At 53.3% G+C, this 18,694-nt stretch overlaps 1 protein-coding gene across 3 annotated transcripts; it reads left to right on the top strand.

Moving 5' to 3' along the window:
- The first annotated feature begins 49 nt into the window (after nt 1–49).
- On the top strand, nt 50–18,650 carry LOC106747623 (probable chitinase 3). 3 transcript variants are annotated; one of them, XM_014625312.1, is made up of 23 exons: nt 50–254; nt 2,317–2,616; nt 3,002–3,261; nt 3,631–3,684; nt 4,604–5,220; nt 5,283–5,468; nt 5,621–5,765; nt 5,848–6,204; nt 6,286–6,776; nt 6,865–7,093; nt 7,178–7,366; nt 7,468–7,813; nt 7,887–8,110; nt 9,109–9,521; nt 9,758–12,064; nt 12,157–12,342; nt 12,504–12,792; nt 12,970–13,346; nt 13,499–13,930; nt 14,330–14,809; nt 14,891–15,016; nt 15,257–17,872; nt 18,179–18,650. In XM_014625312.1, the coding sequence occupies exons 2-22, from the start codon at nt 2,324–2,326 to the stop codon at nt 15,416–15,418; spliced, it is 8,163 nt and encodes a 2,720-aa protein (XP_014480798.1). In that variant the 5' UTR covers nt 50–254; nt 2,317–2,323; the 3' UTR covers nt 15,419–17,872; nt 18,179–18,650. The 3 variants fall into 3 exon arrangements, with proteins under 3 accessions (XP_014480798.1, XP_014480800.1, XP_014480799.1); XM_014625314.1 differs by having other exon boundaries at nt 50–267; XM_014625313.1 differs by lacking the exon at nt 18,179–18,650 and having other exon boundaries at nt 15,257–18,037.
- Nucleotides 18,651–18,694: the final 44 nt, after the last annotated feature.

Genomic DNA, 18,694 nt, shown 5'->3' with positions numbered 1-18,694 from the left:
GATATCGGTGGGGACCGCCGGTGGTGTCTTTTAAAATTCATCGCGGCGATTTGACGCGCGCCTCGAGGATACTCGTACGGGCAACTTCGCGACTGCACTACCGTCCTCGCCCGAAGGGCCGATCTCGATCAGTGCGGCCCGATCGCGCGTCGCTGTCGGGTGTTGTTCCGCTCGCACGGAGACGCACACCAAGTGCACGAGTCCGCCAGTCGGTGAAGCAGACACACTCGTCGGCCGGGAGGAGAACCAGGAAGGTTCGTTGGCAATGTACGTTTTGTAAATCGTGAGAGAATCGCGAACGAGTTCGCGCGATGCTGAGCGAGATGACGGTTCTTGATAGTCTCGGTTATTTTTCTCTCGCTTCCGTTAATTGCCGATGCCCAGTGCGCTGAAGTGTCCAATGACACGAGGACGTTTAACGCGGCTCAATTTTACAACCAGTCGCGACGCGGACTCTCTGAATTCTAGGGTTGCTTCAATTCTTCCCGCATCCCGTTAACTGGGATTTGTTCAATAGATTTAAGGAGTTGAGGGAGAATGTTGCTCTAATTATCAGTTATCGATTAATTATCAGTTTACGAATCTTCGCTTGGCTTGAAGGAATCTGAACAGTGCTACGCATTCACGAGCATAGAATTATCATCAGTCGCATAAATACCGCGTATCGGGTAAACAAAATAGACAACTCTCTCTTGAAGGGCGACGGAGATTTCAGCGAGACGTTCCGTTACATATCACTGGGTATGCACGGAAAATAAATGTCAACACCTGAAATGAATTATTGAATATAAACGAATACATCGAATACGGGATCTCCGTTCGTCATTTCTGTCCTTTTACGGTTCTAATTCGCGATCCGGATAGAATTTTTCAGAAGCGTTCGTCGGAACGTGCGTCGTCCGAAAGGGGTGGAATGAGTGCAAAGAGAGAGAAAGAGAGAGAAAGAAAGAGGAGGGATTTATGTCGGCGGCAGCTGTTGCAAAGTGCAAAAAGCAACCTCGGCACAATGCGCCGCGCGAGCCGCGTCGTACGGGTCTCATCTTCCTACGGCTTTCGCATTTCTAATGGGCGTGCGCGTTTACGCACGCACGCCGGCGCAAAAATACGAGACGCGCGAACGCCATCGAGCGCCTTTGTCCTCGGGATGATTCAGACGAACGCGGTGTCAATTTCGAATTCATCAATGTCACTGCTCGGCCTCTTTAAAAGCGCGTTACGCGCCTCACAATGGAATACCGAATGCCGCAAAAATGCCGCGCGAGTGCCGAGGCACGGTGGCCCTCGAGAAGAGAGCCTTTATGTGATATTCTATCTATTCTCGGTCGGCGAAATGGAGAAAAAAGGAAGTACACGGGACAAACGATAGATCCACGTTTATTCTGGCAATTCTCGTAGGAACACGGCGATGCAAACCCAGGGAAACCGGTCGGGAATCTTCATGAACCGTCGCATAAATCGCGCGTATAACACACCGGATATCGTCGGATTTCGCGAAATCGCGACAAACCTCGCCGAGAGAAGTAATCTAGGTATAAATATATCCAGTATCGGCCTGAGTCGAAAATTCAATAGCTAGCTGGTACAGGTGAGATGAAATTTTCTAATTCGTTACCGGCTGATTATCCGTTAAAACGGTGGAATCGGTCACCGTATTAATTTTGTCTTCATTTTCGGCATAATATTTATGTTACCTTTCGCACGTATTTATCTTGTCTTACATCAACATTTCAGTTAAACGTTTGGGACATGTAAAATGCGTTGAATTTAAGATATCTTAATGTATGGCAACCAGTTGCGATTTTTCATCTCGCAACTTGAATTTCTTTTCTTCAGTTGACTTATTTATCCAGCCACTATAAGAAGTGAGCGTTACATTGTTAGCGACGACGTTCGACAGAAATTTACCACCTCGTGGACACCCACGAGGTTCGATTTCCACAGAGGTAATAACGCGGCTCGAGGAAATAAGACCCGGCCGCGCGTCGAGGTTGCTTTTTTTCATGTCACGATTCCTCGCACTCGCTGCCCGCGACGGTCGCGCACTTAGGGGGATATCTAAAGTAAAGGCACGCATACGGGACGAAATGACTACGACTGTCATCACCTATACGCGAAATACATTCCACGCGCTATTGCGCGTCCCACGTCCTACGTCATTTGAGTACCATTTCGTATCATTTGAGTTACCCTACCCGCGTCCTCGAAAAACCGGCGAGGCGAGAGACGCGCGTTAAATAACGCGGCTTCCTTCAAATCTCACGAAGGAGGATTTTTCGAGAGGCAAAAGGAACAACACCGCACGCTTTGTCATTTCAGCCCAGCTATGGCTCGGACGATCATCCTGATCCTGGTGGGCTTATCGTCCGGCGTTCTCTCGTACCGAGTGCCATCGGCCAGTGAGATTCCGCCCACCTTGTCGCATCCGGATCACCGGCCACGACAAAATGACGACGGCACTCCCCGGTTCCACCGAGGCGCCGTCGAGAGCCCGCCGGTCGACCGACCGCCGGCTCATTATTCAGATTACGACGAGTTCGGCTCGCGCAGGTATCCCCTGCGCGACGCGGTCGAGGCGCTGCCGATCGACGAGCCTGATCAGCCCCGGGACGATCAGAGGTGAACACACTGCGCACACCTAGCCGGCTAATGTCCGCGCGCGATTTGACAAACACCCGGAATTTGCATATCAATTTTGCGAGACGTTGAAAGCCGCCGCCGGGACGATCGAAACCGGTATATAATGTTGCGAATCGCTCGAATCTAGATGCCGGCGATCAAAGATTCGCCGGCCGAGGCGGAGTCTAATCTTACGACTGACAATTTATTAAAGGAATTTTACAAGCGGCAGATTCAAGTTTTCGTTAGATCGATGCTGAGGATGTAAAAGAATCGTTCGAGTTTTCGCTTTTCCACCCGACAATTCGATACTCGTTGTCGATCGCTCCTCCGCTTGCGTTCTCGTTCGATGAGACGGAACTGCAATTTCGCTTAACGCACGCAGCTGGGACAAGAGGCTGCCTCTGAGAGACGCGGTGGAGCGTCGCGAGGCGCCTTTCCTCGGCGGCGTCGATTACGACTCCATTTGGATCGAGCCGTTGGCACCGCCGACTCTGCGGAGGACCCATCAGCAGACCTCCGAGCCCAAAGTCGTCTGCCACTTGGACTCCAGAGCCGCGCACCGCACCGACCCGTTCTCCTTGTTCCCGCAGCAAGTGCCCGATTTCAAGTGCACTCATCTGGTGTACGCCGCCGCTACGATCGGTAAACGATACGCAAACGATGCCACTCGGTTGTCTGGCGCTCACTGTCCGGGCCTCGTGTAATTTTAAGACGACGCCCGGTGCCCGAAATCTTTTTCTATGTTGCGAACTTTTACTTCTCTTTATTACAAAGCGATTTGTCATCGGTCATAAGCAGAATGGCCTTTTAGTTTGAGACTCCAGACACGAGACAGTTGTATGTGTCACTCAAGATAGAAGACTTGAGGCAATACGTTGTCTCGAACTGATAAGTCAACTATTCTACTATGATCCTCAGTGCTATATTTGATGCAACAATAGATGTAATAATGGTTGGTCGTTCTGTTATTCAACGCTTTGCTAGTATGACATCCATAATGATGGTTTGCAGATCCGCAGAGACTGGTCGTTGCACCCAGAGACCCGGAATACGATCGAGTCAAAGGTATCGATATCACTTTATTTTGTTAAGTTTACTGGATTTGCCGATTAAGACGCTATCAGATACTGCAGATACCGGTGTTACCATGTCATACGCAATATAGCTGCAACATAATTATTTGTACGGCATGTAACATCGATATTCGCATCAGCGGAAACAATTGAACCGATTCTGTGCCGTTGTTCGGGCGAACTTGGATTACGGAAGTGATTAAATCGGTTTTAGGTCGTCGTGTAAACATGTAGTCACAGGCCGGTATTCGTATTCAAATTTTATATTCAAGACCGTTTTAAGTCCATCTTCAGATGCATTATTCAATAGCCAATGAAAGGTATCTGAAGATCAACTTAAGACGGTCTTAAGTGTAAGATTTGACTATGAATACCGGTCATAGACGCGCATGTACAGCAGTAACATACGTTACACGATAGTTACTCTATCCGAGGCAAAACTTTTTTCCCCATATTGATGCGTTAAAAGTAACGAGCAATCCAAGCTTTGCAAACGCATATATGGGACATATCTTGTCTTTCTGATATTTCCGTGTACGGTAAATTTATATACAATCAGGCTAAAAAGTATATTCGATGAAACTGTTCGTATTGCTGTTATAAAGTTCGATTTTAGCATGACTATATCCTGGACTGGACAAAAGTAGCTCCTGCAGCTAAAAACTAGCTTCCACACGGGTGAAGATTATCCGTATGATACAAGTAAAATTTAATGAATTTAGCTGATTCTTCTTCCGGTGAACTGAATTTCAGTCGTATTATATGAGTAGCTAATTGCTTTCTCCGTGCAGTCGCGCGATACGTAGTAAATTGTGCTCGTCAGCATGCTTTGTTACTATTCGCACCGGAATTTCCGGCGTGCATTAAAACAGAACCGATTAACGCCCGCTGTTTTCGCCACGCACACATAGGTGGTTACAACGCCGCCACGGGACTTCGCTCGAGGGATCCAGCGCTGCGCGTGCTGATATCCATCGCGCCTCCCAATCGGGGGCGACTGTTCGCCGAGGTCGTGCAACGAAACTGCAATCTCCATTGCGACGATCTGGCGGTGTCTATTCTCAAGTTCCTCGAGGAGTACCGCTTCGACGGTATCGAGATCGATTGGCCGAGCTCCGCCGAGTACTGGAGGAGCTTCAAGCTCCTGCTGAGGAAGATCGCCAAGCCGTTGGCCGAGGAGGGTTACACCTTGGCGGTGGCGGTGAGACCGACGGACCCCGTGGACCCGGAGATCGCGTCCATCGCCGACCTGATACTCCTGAGGAGCTGGCAGGACATCACCGACCAGGGCAGGGAGAAGTTCGCCCTTCACCCGGCCCCGTTGAACTTCGTCGCGCGCAACACGAACAAATGGATCGAACAAGTCGGTTCCAGGCGAATCACCAAGATCGTTCTCGGCCTGCCGATCTTCGGCCAGGGCTTTACCTTGAAGTACGGCAACTCCACCGACGCCGGAGCGCCCGCGGTGGGACCCGGCAGAACGGGAACGCACACCAAGCACAAAGACGGCCGACTGGCCTACTACGAGGTAAGATGTCGCGAAAATGGACTCGTGAGTGGATATACGAGCGAGGTATTCCTCCGTTCCAGGTGTGCGAGAAATTGGAGGACACCTTGTGGATATCCGGCAGAGACGAGGAGGGGCCGTACGTGAAGCGTGGCGACCAATGGATCGGCTACGAGGATCCCATCTCGGTGAAGATTAAAACAGCGTATGTCCGCGCGACCGGACTCGGCGGTGTGTCCTTGTGGTCGCTGGATTTGGAGGACTTCCAGGTAATCGCACGCAGAGAATCTTTCTCGAAGATATAAATAAGGAAAAATTCATTAACGGGAAAAGTACCGGTCGAATAGTCCGGCCCGGTTAAGATGTAACGTCGAAACGACAGTATATGCTGTGACTGTCGCTTACAAAGTGAGTTCCGCAGGGTATCTGTGGGAACCCTTGGCCGATGCTGAACGCCGCCGTGCAAGCTTTGGGACGCTACGATAACGGTCCTGCGAAGAAGTGTACGAAGAACGGCCTCTTCCGAGACCCGCAGAACTGTTCCGGGTTCTACTCTTGCGTGAAAGGTAAAGGTTTCCGGCATTTCGCGAAGAGTCCCGCGCGCAAGACCCACGTTGACGATCAAAAGACCGATCTCTTTTCCTTCAGGATCGCAGCATCACGGCAATTGCGGCCACGGCAGGTTCTTCGACGTGAGCGAAGGACGTTGCGTAGCGGCCGCTGCGGACGTCTGCAAGCCGTCCACCCTCGCCCTTTCGTCGAACGAAATTTTGCCGGCACCATTGGTAGCGGAAATGGAGGACAAGTTGGAGCTGCTGGAACAGGACGGCCCGCGGGTGGTGTGTTACGTCACATCTTGGGCACTCTACCGCAAAGACGAGGGTAAATTCGTGCCGGAGCACTTGGACTCGCAACTGTGCACCGACATCGTCTACGCCTTCGCCGGCCTGAATCCTGAGACCCTGCTGATCCAATCATTCGATCCTTGGGCCGACAACGACCACAGTGAGTGAAGCAACTTGGCTCAAACGAGATTAACGGTCACCGGTTACCGACAGTATGATATTACCACTCATTGTGTTTCAGATCTGTACCAGCGGGTGACCTCGATCAAGGGCTCGAGGGTCCTGTTGGCCTTGGGCGGCTGGACCGACAGTTCCGGCGACAAGTACTCGCGACTGGTCAGCAGCGGCGCCGCTCGGCGCAAGTTCGTCGCCGGCGCGGTGAATTACTTGAATAAGCACAACTTCGACGGCCTGTCGCTCGAGTGGAGCTACCCGAAGTGCTGGCAGAGCGACTGCAAGAAGGGCCCGGATTCCGACAAGCCGAACTTCACCAAGCTGGTGCAGGAGCTGCGGCAGGAGTTCGAAAAGCAGAAACCACCGCTCCTCTTGGCGGTCGCGTTGTCGGGCTACAAGGAGGTAATCGACAAGGCGTACGAGGTGCGCGAGATCTCTCAGGCTGTCGACTTCATGTCGGTGATGACTTATGACTATCACGGGGCCTGGGAGTCGAAGGCGGGACACATAGCGCCGTTGTTCGGCGCTCCCGGTGACAAAAATCCTTATTACAACGTGGTGAGTCTCAGCTTCGATCGCGGGAAAGCGTGTGTCGTTTCCCGTTGCTCGCACGGTTGCGACGCTACGAGCATCGGAAACGTTTCAGAACTTCACCATGAACTACCTCGTCGGGCTCGGCGCCGAGAAGACGAAGCTTCTGCTGGGTATCCCGATGTACGGCCAGTCCTACCGACTCGCGACGGCGAGCCAAGCTGAACTGGGCGACCCTACGACCGGCCCCGGTAGACCAGGCGAGTTCACCAAGCAGCCCGGAATGTTGGCTTATTACGAAATCTGCGACAAGATCAGGCGACACGACTGGGAAGTGGGAGTCGGTGAGTAACGACTCGTCTTCGACTTAACCGTTGAAGAGTGGGAGCGAAGGGGAAGATTCATATCGAAGCTCGCTTCAACTCCAGGACCGAGCGCTCACTCCGACGACCAATGGGTGGGCTACGAAGATCGAGAGAGCGTCTACGCGAAGGGCAAGTACGTCACGGGAAACAGCTACGGCGGCGTCACGATGTGGACCGTCGACCTGGACGACTTCCAGAACCGCTGCTGCCTGGAGTCGTATCCGTTGCTGAAAACCGTCAATCGCGCGCTGGGTTCGTATCACCCATCTCCTGTTGTTTCCACCCACGGAAAAACATGCTACTACGTTCAACGGAAAGAAATTTCGTCAGTTAATCACGTCATCAAACGGCAGGTCGTCTGTCATCGCCGCCACCCGTTTCGGGGAACTGCCACCGTCCGCCGCAGCCGGTGACACCCGAACCGCCGACTTTGACTACCCACAGCGACGCTGCGGACGGTAGTCCGCGACCCACCACGTCGATGACGACATCCAGCACCAAGGTGACCACGTGGCCCACGTGGACGGAACGACCGAGCAGCACGACCCCGCAAACCACCACGTGGCCCACGTGGACCTGGAGCACTGCGAGGCCCAGTAAGATGCCGCAGGAGACGACGACGGTGTCCAGCACGACTGTATCGTCGCCTCAGCGACCGAGCGCACCTGCCAGCACCACGTTCTCCTGGAGCACGTCGAGGTGAGAAGATCTCTCGAGACGAGAAATCCGCGGCCGCTCTGAGCGTTCATTCAGGAAGACCTCTTTTCCACAGAGCGACTACGCGTCCTACGGTGTCCACGACGCGGGAGCCGGCCGAGTCGCCAGGTGCGAGCTGCATCAGCGGGGAGTATTACAGCGACCCTGAGAACTGCGGCAACTACTACCGCTGCGTCCTCGGCGAGCTGAGACGCGAACAATGCGCGCCTGGGTTGCACTGGGACGCGAAGCGACGTCTGTGCGATTGGCCATCGGCGGCGAAATGTCAAGTGCAGACCGGTGAGACGCTTACCTTATTTATCTACCCGCCCGAGATTAATCTCTTCAGCTGGATACGATTCGCTGCTTCTCTATCAACTCAGGCGATCGTCTTTATTCCTCTCTTTCTCTTTGCTCTTCCCTCTCACTCCTCTTCTTCTTCTTCTTCTTCTTCTTCTCTTGATCAAGAGAGAAAGAGGGAACGCGCTCAATAATTAAACGGCACGAAACGGTCGGGCGAAATGAGCGGTGAATAATAATCGGCCGGATGATTGGCCGTTTAGATGCGGGCTCGACGGGGATCGTCGGGGAAAATTGGCGGTTGGCGTTTCGTTAATTACGCGCACGGTCATCGCGAAATCGAAGGAGAAAATTAGCGTCGCGTGAACGGACTCCCTCGGTGATTCTCGAGAACGAGGCACCACGCCTCTCCATATCTCTTTCTCCTTCTCTTTCTCTCCTTGCTCGTCTACGCGGGTCTCTCTCTCTTCAGCAATTCAATAACTCACGGCGCGCACGTGGATGAGCCGGCACGGCGACGAAGCGAGCGGTCGCAAACCTGTTTCGCGAGTCACGCACGTGCAAATACCTCGCGGTCGTACATATCTTCCTCTGTCTCGTCTATCGCCCGCGGCCTCGCATCTCTCCTCGCATCCTCCCCCTTTTGCAGCTATGCTTCGCGACGAGGACGCCAGTACCGGCGAGGGTACAACGACGACAACGGCGTCGTCGACTCGCCGTCGCCGGCTGTGCGCGTCGTTGTTTCCATGGCTTCGTTTCTTGCCATGGCTCCACTATTTCACAGCTCCTGCGTAATACTGGCTCTGCTTTCGGCCAGTTGCGTCACCCAGGGAGTCTACAAGATCTCTCGTCGAGGTGTGGTCGTCGCCGCCTTCCCCGCTTGAATTCATGATCAATCTCAACCTGTCGTTCACTTTCACCTCAATTTGTCATTTTTTCATCACACATCGCATAGCTAATGACCGAGCGAACATTAATTATCTGCGTCTTCTCCTCAGGCACCTCGACCTCGACGACCACGAGCAGTCCTTCGTGGAGCTCGACGAAGAGGCCGACGACTCTAACAACTCCCAAAACTACCACGACGATAAGAACGACGTCGACGACGACGACTACTACTACTACTACTACTACTACTCAGCGACCCACGAGATTCACCACGACGAGACCCGTGGTCGTCGTCACGACGGAGAAACCGCACAAAGCATGCCAGCACGGGCAATACTACCCTTCCCCGGAGTCGTGCACGCACTTTCTGGTCTGCGTGAACGGCGATCTCGTCTCGCAGCAGTGCGGCCCGGGTCTGAACTGGAACAACGAGAAGAACATGTGCGACTGGGCCTTCAAGAAGCCCTGCGTCGAGAAACCCCACAAGAACGCGCTGCTGTTGGAGAAGGACGGCGCGTCGGAGGTGAGTAATTAACGCGACGCGTTATGTGCGAGCGAACGAATGCACCGACACGCTAGTAAACACGTCGATTATCAGATTATAAACAGACATTAATCATCATTACTGGCGAGACGTCACATCGATCTCTCGGCGCCGTTTATTCGCCGTTCGTCATCGGCGTACGCCTCACGCGCAGTTCGATAATTGATCTTGATATTGAGCGATTGGGTTATCGAGTAAACGACGTCACGTTGCAGACCTGCGTCTCCGGCAGCTACAGCAGCGTGCCGGGCGACTGCAAGAGTTACCGGGCGTGCCTGTGGGGCCGGCAAGAGGTGTTCAGCTGCCCGCCGGGTCTGCACTTCAACAAGGAGACTCGCATCTGCGACTGGCCGCTCCTCGCCAAGTGCGCGGAGGCGAACGACGGCGCGGAAGCGACGACGCAACGACCGCTGCCGAGCAGCACGGAGGAGCCCGGCCGGCCGCAGAAACCGGTCACACAGGTGATTGTCACGACGGAGGAGGCGTCGGTCACGTCCGTCGCGACTCCTCAGCCCACCACGACGACGACCACGACGACTCAAGCGACGTCGACCTTGCCCCCGGCGATCATAGACCCGGACAAGGTGTCCCCGTTGTCCGGCCACTACAAGGTAGTGTGCTACTTCACCAACTGGGCCTGGTACCGTCGCGGAATCGGCCGTTACCTGCCCGAGCACATCGACCACACCCTGTGCACGCACATCGTGTACGGCTTCGCGGTGTTGGACTACTCGGAGCTGGTGATCAAGGCGCACGACTCATGGGCGGACTTCGACAATCGCTTCTACGAGCGAGTGGTCGCGTACAAGAAGCGCGGCCTCAAGGTGCTCCTGGCGTTGGGCGGCTGGAACGACTCGGCCGGCGACAAGTACAGCCGGCTGGCGAACAGCCCGGCTGCCCGGAGGAAGTTCATCGATCACGCGATCCGGTTCCTCGAGAAGTACAACTTCGACGGGCTGGACTTAGACTGGGAGTACCCGGTCTGCTGGCAGGTGAACTGCAACAAGGGCCCGGACTCGGACCGGCAGGGTTTCGCGGCGCTGCTGCGGGAACTGAGCGCCGAGCTGAGGCCGAGGCAGCTGCTGTTGACTGCCGCGGTGTCGCCCAACAAGATGGTCATCGACAAAGGCTACGACGTGCCCGTGTTGGCCGAGTACCTCGACTGGATCGCGGTGATGGCGTACGATTATCACGGGCAATGGGACAAGAAGACCGGCCACGTCGCGCCCTTGTATTACCACCCGGACGACGAGTTCTACTTTTTCAACGCCAACTACACGATCAACTACTGGATCTCGAAGGGCGCGCCGCCCAGGAACATCGTCATGGGGATGCCGTTGTACGGGCAGTCCTTCACGATCAACGACCCCCGGGCCAGCACCGGTCTCAATTCGCCAGCGAGCGCCGGAAACGCCGGCGAGTTCACCCGAGCTGCGGGCTTCCTGTCGTATTACGAGATCTGCGATCGCGTGCGCAATCGTGGCTGGACGGTCGTGCAGGACCCGGAGGGAAGAATGGGCCCGTACGCTCACAAGGGCAGTCAGTGGGTCAGCTTCGACGACCCCGACATGATCCGGAAGAAGGCGCAATTCGTGCGCGACTTGGGACTGGGCGGCGGGATGATCTGGGCGTTGGACCTGGACGACTTCCGGGGCCGATGCGGCGACGGACCTCACCCGCTCATGCATGTGCTCCAAGAGGTGTTAGCGAGTCCACATAATGAACAGGACAAGCCCGTGAAGCCGCCGTCGGTCGGACAGGACTTGGACTGGAAGCCGCCGACGACACCAACAACCGCGCAGACGACGGCTGTGAGCTCACCGACCGATCGCGTGCACGACGATGACAAGGACGGGTTCAAAGTCGTTTGTTACTTCACTAACTGGGCCTGGTATCGGCAAGAAGGCGGTAGATTCCTGCCGGAGGACATCGATCCCGACCTGTGCACCCACATTCTCTACGGATTCGCCGTGCTGGACGGCTCGAGTCTGACGATGAAGTCGCACGATCCATGGGCCGACATAGACAACAAGTTCTACGAGAAGGTCGCGGCCTTCAAGTCGAAGGGTCTGAAGGTGCTGATGGCGCTCGGCGGCTGGAACGACTCGGAAGGCGACAAGTACAGCCGACTGGTGAACTCGCCGTCGGCCAGGCAGAAGTTCGTCCCGCAGGTGTTGCGCTTCATCGAGAAGTACGGCTTCGAGGGCCTCGATCTCGATTGGGAATACCCGGTGTGCTGGCAGGTCGACTGCAAGAAGGGCCCCGAGTCGGACAAGGAGGCCTTCAGCCAGCTGGTGAAGGAACTGAGCGACGAGTTCAAGCCGAGAGGTCTGCTGCTCTCCGCGGCGGTCTCGCCGAGCAAGAAGGTCATCGACGCGGGATACGACGTGCCGGCTCTCTCCAAGTACCTCGACTGGATATCCGTGATGACGTACGACTTCCACGGCCAGTGGGACAAGAAGACCGGCCACGTGGCGCCGTTGTACACTCTCCCCAACGATTGGGAACCCACGTTCAACGCCGTAAGTTCTCACCGATTCGCCCGATTGATTATCAATGTACGACAACGTGTAACTCAGCCAGGATTTCAATGTGTCACGTGTTTGCCGAGCAGAACTTCTCGGTGAATTACTGGATCGAGAAAGGAGCGGACCCGAGGAAGCTGGTGATGGGCGCCCCGTTGTACGGACAGTCGTTCTCGTTGGCGGAGAGGAACGAGCACGGCTTGAACGCGCCGACGTACGGCGGTGGCGAAGCTGGGGAGGCGACCAGAGCCAGAGGGTTCCTCTCGTATTACGAGGTGGGTTCTCGAGTCGAATACTCGGGTAAGAAACGAAGAGAATCTCCGGATGATATTGAGCTTAGGGGCGGATTCGAATGATAATAATAATGATAAATGACGATGATGATGATGATAACTTGATCGGCAAACGTCTTACTCTCGTTCTCTCGTTCCGGCAGATATGCGAGAGAACGCTGAGGAAGGGATGGACGGTGGTTCAAGATAAAGAGAGGAGGATCGGCCCGTACGCGTACAAGGGTGACCAGTGGGTGAGCTTCGACGACGCTCAGCAGATCAAGCTGAAGGCGGAGCTGATCAAGAAACTCGGCCTCGGCGGTGGCATGGTTTGGGCCTTGGATCTGGACGACTTCAAGAACAGATGCGGCTGCGAGCCCAGCCCGCTGTTGAGGACGATGAATCGCGTGTTGAGGAACTACCCGAAGGGCCCGCTATGTCCCGTCACGGGTGGTGAGTTGTTCGATTACGTGACGATTATTCTCATGAGAATATTCGAAACCGACGCGTTTACGAACGAATTATCGCGAATAAACGCGAACGTTAATTGACATTTCTTTTTACGTAACACATCTACGATTTTCGTACGACGAAGTAGGACATTCAGGTAAGATTCTTGGAAATTTGCAGACGCAGGATCGATCATGATCGACGTCGGCGGGAGCGACGTCGAGTCCACGACCGTCACGGAACGTCCCGTCCACGAGTCCACCACGTCGTCGAAACCGTCGTATCTGCCGCCGTCGTCGACAACGACGACGGAATCGTATCAGGAGGAGGACGTCGACGACACCGTCGAGATCGAAGCCGGCTCGGCGCCTCCGGCCGCCGCTCCGATTGGCGACTGCGGCGGTCGTTTGTTCATATCGCACAAGAGCGATTGCAACAAATACTACCTCTGTAACTTCGGCAAGCTCACAGAACACTCCTGTCCACCCAAGCTATACTGGAACGAGAACCGATGCGACTGGCCGGAGAACACCAAGTGCAAGAGCGTTCAGCGTCAAGTACGTGCAGCGAGAAAATGTTGGAAATTTGAACGTCAATACGTGAACGAGAATATCGAAAAAAGAAAAGTCCAAACGACGTATAAAGGAAGGATTTTTTTTTAACCCATGTGTAACGAAGACTAATAATGTTCGCCTTGTCGATTTCGCAGATCGGCGGAGCCGTCGCGATGAGAATCAGCGAGGACGTCAACAGGAAGAAGGTGGTTTGTTACTATACGAATTGGGCTTCGAGGCGAGCGAGCGTCGGCAAATTCCTGCCGAAGGACATCAACGGCGAGCTCTGCACGCACGTCGTATACGCTTTCGCTACGTTGAACACGCAGAGACTGTCCGTGGACATCGAAGATTCGGTCGACACTTACAACGACTTCCTCACCCAAGTGGCAGAGCTCAGGAAAGGGAGTAATGTCAAAGTGTTGCTCGGTTTAGGCGGCTGGAACGACTCGAAGGACGACAAGTACAGTAGACTGATCGGCGACAAGTCGGCCAGAAGGAAATTCGCCTATCGCGCCGCGCAACTCGTCGAAAAGCACGGATTCGACGGTCTGGACCTCGATTGGGAGTTCCCGGTCTGCTGGCAGGTTAAAATCTTTATCTTTCTTGGCGATTAAAAGAGAGAGAGAGAGAGATAAATCGTTTATTATATATTATTTATTATTATTATATTAACCCTTTGCACTCGAAGTTTTTTTTCATTCATATTACCAGCAACTCTATGAGCAAATTTATGATATATTTATGATATATTTATTACTTATTAGTTATTTATAAAAATATAGCGACATTGCTATTGGCTATTTCTCGAATCATCCGGAAGATATGAAAACATCGCGATGTTGATTCGCTCTCCTTTCTCGATGATTCGCGATATCCGCACTACCGGTGAAACTTCAGTCTCTTCGGTCTCTCGCGAAGAGAAGGAGACTCGCCAATCGAGGGTGATCTCAAGACACACTTCTCAAGGCTCAGTGACATTCCAGGCGGACTGCAGCCGCGGCCCGCGCAGCGACAAGGAGGGCTTCGCGATGCTGGTGGCAGATCTCAGCATGGCGTTCCGGTCCAGAGGGCTGCTGCTGTCCGCTGCGGTCTCGGCCAACAGGGTCATCGTCGACTTCGCCTACGACGTGCCGTCCTTGATCGAGCACCTCGACTGGATCAGTGTGATGACGTACGACTATCACACCTCCTGGGAGGGCGAGACCGGCCATATCGCGCCGCTCTCAGCTTATCCCGGCGACGGTGTTCCACACCTGAACGCGAACTACTCTGTGAGATATTGGCTCGACAAGGGTGCGCCGCCCGAGAAGCTCGTCATGGGTATACCCACTTACGGGCAGAGCTTCACCTTGTCTGAGGCGCCACGGAACCCTCGAGACGTACCAAACTTCCATGCCAGGGTCTCTGGGCCTGGGGAACCCGGCAAGTTCACGAGGTCGGCCGGTTTCTTGGCCTACTATGAGGTAAGGCGCTCCTGGTGAGCGCGAAGTCCGAAAGCCTTACTCCCGCTGTAACTTCTGCATTGTATCACATTGTATTCACAGATATGCGATTACGTGAGGAACGACGGGTGGCCGGTGGTGAAGGATCCGGAGGGTCGCGTGGGACCGTACACGTCGAAACACAACCAGTGGGTCAGCTATGACGATGTGTCCGATGTGGCGAGGAAGGTACGCGTAATTCGATACTTTCAGTGAACGCTTAACGCGATATTTCTCCCTCGCTGAGCTTTGACCTGTAGACGCGTGAAGAAACATACCAAGAAAAGGAGCACAGAGGAACAAAAAGGAACATTCAACCGAGTCAAATGAAAAGTTATAAATTTCCCAACCCTTCAACTTGATTTTTCAATGACTCCCTAATCATCGTCCAACCCCGGTTAGATTACGCGAGCCGTGTTCTGGTTTCAGGCCGAGCTCATAAAGGAGCTGAACCTCGCCGGTGGAATGTTGTGGTCGATGGACCTGGACGACTTCAACAATCTCTGCGGCTGCGGCAAGTTCCCGCTGTTGACAGCGCTGAATCGCGGACTCCGAGGAGGGCGCGATCGCGGGTCGACCGACTGCACTTGAACTGCGCCTCGGAACGCGCGAGAGGGTGACGCGTGCGATCCTCGAAGAGCGCGCCTATTATCGTCGCCCGCGAACAACCGCCGTCCTACGACGATCCTTTCCTCTGGCAATGTCTCTCTCGCCGATTCTCTCTCGTCTCTTATCCGTGTATTCCGCGTTCCTCGCTGGTAGAATTTCGGCCAACGAGGCTGCCGAGCAACATGCTCTTTAACTTAACGTTTTCCCAAAGCGAACTCTGTAAGCCGGCCTTCTGCCTTCAGCCCGACGAACGCGATCTGAGGTCAGCTATGTCGCAACTGTGCTCAAGCATCCCCTTGAATCCCTCCGCCTGAATGAAGAGCATAACGCCGAGTCACACTCTAGTTGCTCAATACGAAAAGTATCGTCAATCCGCCACATACGCTTTCTAAAGTAAACGTCGACGACGGAGTTGTTGCCCCCCCCCCCCCCCCCCTCACGCAGTATCGTTCGAGTGCTTCCGCGCGACAATAAACCTCGATCCTCAAGTACATTCTACAGTAATAAGTCCCGGCGGGGAGGGGTGAGTCAGCCGGCTGGATTGGCGCGAAAACTCTTTCGGACGACGTAAGATTACGTAAGTTTCTCGTGCGACGTCTCGACACACCGCGTGTAAAAAATCTTTCCGCGAGTAGATAAGATATATTTTATGTTAATATGTTATAACCGCTCAATGATCACGTATTCGCGACACTCTTCCGGATGACGCGAAGGGGAGGAGCGGGCGGGACGATGCAGAAAAGGAGAAGAAAACGTCTTCCTGACGACCTCCTTCTCTCCTACCCGTCCCGTCGCTATCGCGTCACCCGCGAAGATTAAGATGCGTTTCAGCGCGAGTGTAATTATGCATGCGTAATTATATGATTGCGCCACGTTCTCCCGATCTGTGTCAAGTGCGTACGATCGGTCGGCGCTTCCTGAATTGTAACGATAAGATGATTAAAGGGAAACGATAACGTTACATACACGTTGCATACACGTCTCGCTTTATATAAACACACCGACGGCGATAAATATGTATGATACGCGCACGATCATACCCCCCAGCGAATTCAGTTGGCAGCCGTTGCGGAAACCGTCATCGAACGCTTCGGGCGTGCGGCTGAGCACCGAGCAAATTCGTGCGAGCAAGTATACGCGGTGTTCGTAAATAACGTTCGTCACCGTCGGGGAAAACGCCGTCGAGAAATCGGTTGTGGAGGGAAGAAAAGCCGGGCCGAGCGGCTGTGTAAACCAATCGGGCTCAAAGCGTGTAAAGAAAGGAAGGAAGGCGGCGGTTTGGCGGGAAGAGAGGAGAATTGAGCGAATTCGCTGTATCCGTTCGACTCGGCTGAAAATCGGAGTGACCTGCGGGCGGTTGCTTATCGCGAAATATTCGCCATCGTTTACAGTTATGTTTCCGCGTACAATCGAGTCTTTATCCGCGTTGACGTGTTCCACGAGAGCTCGGCTGCCTGCGATACGCGGGTCATCGCATTAATAATCCCACCGATGAAAGCCGCTATTAAAGCCAAAGTCGCGGGATCAGGACGCTTTTCGTGCGAGGGGACTTCACCCGACGTGTCCTCCTCTAAAATATTAAAAGAACTGAGCGACCTCCACCGTACAAACACCATTCCCTCCAGTTCCGTCGAGTCGAGCTTAATCACTCGATTTAATTTCAATCGGTTTCAATTACATGCGATGAATCAGTCGATTTTCAAATATTAGTTGAACGTTTCTAATGTTCTACGACGGAGAAGTCCCGGAGCGTGGCGTAAGTCTACTGATAATAATTCAATTTTAATTAGGATTCATTCGAATCGCTAGTCGATTTTCAAAACTAATTGATTTCTCGGCGTCCTTCGACGGAGCGGAAGAGTTATCATTCGCTGTGACTCTGCGCATATTATTTATTCGCAATTAACCGACGAACAGAACTCGAGGCGCAACTAACTTCCACGACTTTGGCTTTAATCCGTGGGATTATTAATGCGATGACCCGCGTATCGTAAGCGTGCAGTGCGTGAAAGGCGGCTTTGACGTAGCCGATATCCCGCGGGATATCGAGCGCGCGTGTACGTTACTTTTTCGGAGATCGTCGTAATTTTTATAATCACAGGTTGTCCGCACACTATCAGCACGCGCAACCCGTTCGCCCCAACCTTGAGCTTTTCATTACCGCGACAACCTTGAACCCGGTCTCACTCGAATCGCACGCGCCCGGCTGCTTATCGCTAATTCACCGAATGCCGTCCCGGCGCCGAGTGTCCCCTTCACTTCCAACGTTTCCGTCACAATTCGGGCTCTTTTCTCAGCCAAGAGGGAAAGGAGGGAAGAGAGAAAGAACCAAAGTTAAATCGGAAAATCGAGAGGAACGCGCGACGCTGAAAAATCTCCTTTAATTCGAGGCTTCCAGATATACCCTCGCATGCATGCAGCGAACGCCATTTTATGGTAGATCGTCATGATAATTGATCAGATCATCAGTCAGTTTCGAAAAAAATATTAGCGGTTTGATAACTCGATTACGCACGATCCACTGAAATTTTGCTTTACTTCAACACGGGGAGGATGTATCTGTATATAATTATATTTCTTATTTTGTATAAAAGTTTTGTATTAAAAACGGTCTACCGAAATTGAGCGTTACTTTAACACAGGGAATGTGTATATATATAATTATTTGTTAACACAAAATTTATCATTACAAGTGATATAAACGATAATTGTATCATTAAATGATAATTACGTTGTTAACAGGAAAAAAATTGTTTCCACTGTGCGGGAGTAAGCGTTTAAAAATACATCAGGGGCCGCTCATGTGACAGCCCCGGGTGTAATCGAGAACAATCAAGAAACGTCGGACTTTAACTCGTGAGTGCTTGGACACATCTGCTGTGGTTCAAACCACCCATTGAAAGTTTAACGGCTATTTAGGCTAAATCTCGGGAAATGCGAAGAGGTCCACGGAAGAGGTCCATCGACGGATCATCGCGCGATATATCTAAGCCGAGCGTGTCGACGCGATTGGCTGACACGCCGCTATCATCGACCAATGACAGTCCGCTCTGACATCGGCGGAGTACCTTCGTCGAAAGGCGCGGAAAGAGTCGCGCGGCGTCAGTCGGGCCGCGCTGTCTGTCTGGGCTGGTTGGTGTGTGCGTCTTCAAGTTCCGCTTCGTGACCGCATTGTGACAGCAACAGCAGCTCGCCGTATCAACCACAACGACGAAATGGAGGAGAATCAAGGTAGCCGAAAATCTTATCGCGATGATT

This window comes from Dinoponera quadriceps, unplaced genomic scaffold, assembly GCF_001313825.1.
Source record: "Dinoponera quadriceps isolate SergipeBrazil2010 unplaced genomic scaffold, ASM131382v1 scaffold1395, whole genome shotgun sequence".
NCBI lineage: Eukaryota > Metazoa > Arthropoda > Insecta > Hymenoptera > Formicidae > Dinoponera > Dinoponera quadriceps.
The sequence above is the reverse complement of the archived record's forward strand: the minus strand, read 5'-3'. Positions and strand labels throughout refer to the sequence as shown.

Excerpts from the sequence above, each read along its gene's own strand:
- LOC106747623 (XM_014625312.1), top strand. The coding sequence starts at position 2,324 with ATGGCTCGGACGATCATCCTGATCCTGGTGGGCTTATCGTCCGGCGTT. Across the intron at positions 12,065-12,156 it reads GGGAACCCACGTTCAACGCC|AACTTCTCGGTGAATTACTG; the intron begins GTAAGTTCTCAC and ends TTTGCCGAGCAG. Across the intron at positions 13,931-14,329 it reads AGTTCCCGGTCTGCTGGCAG|GCGGACTGCAGCCGCGGCCC; the intron begins GTTAAAATCTTT and ends GTGACATTCCAG.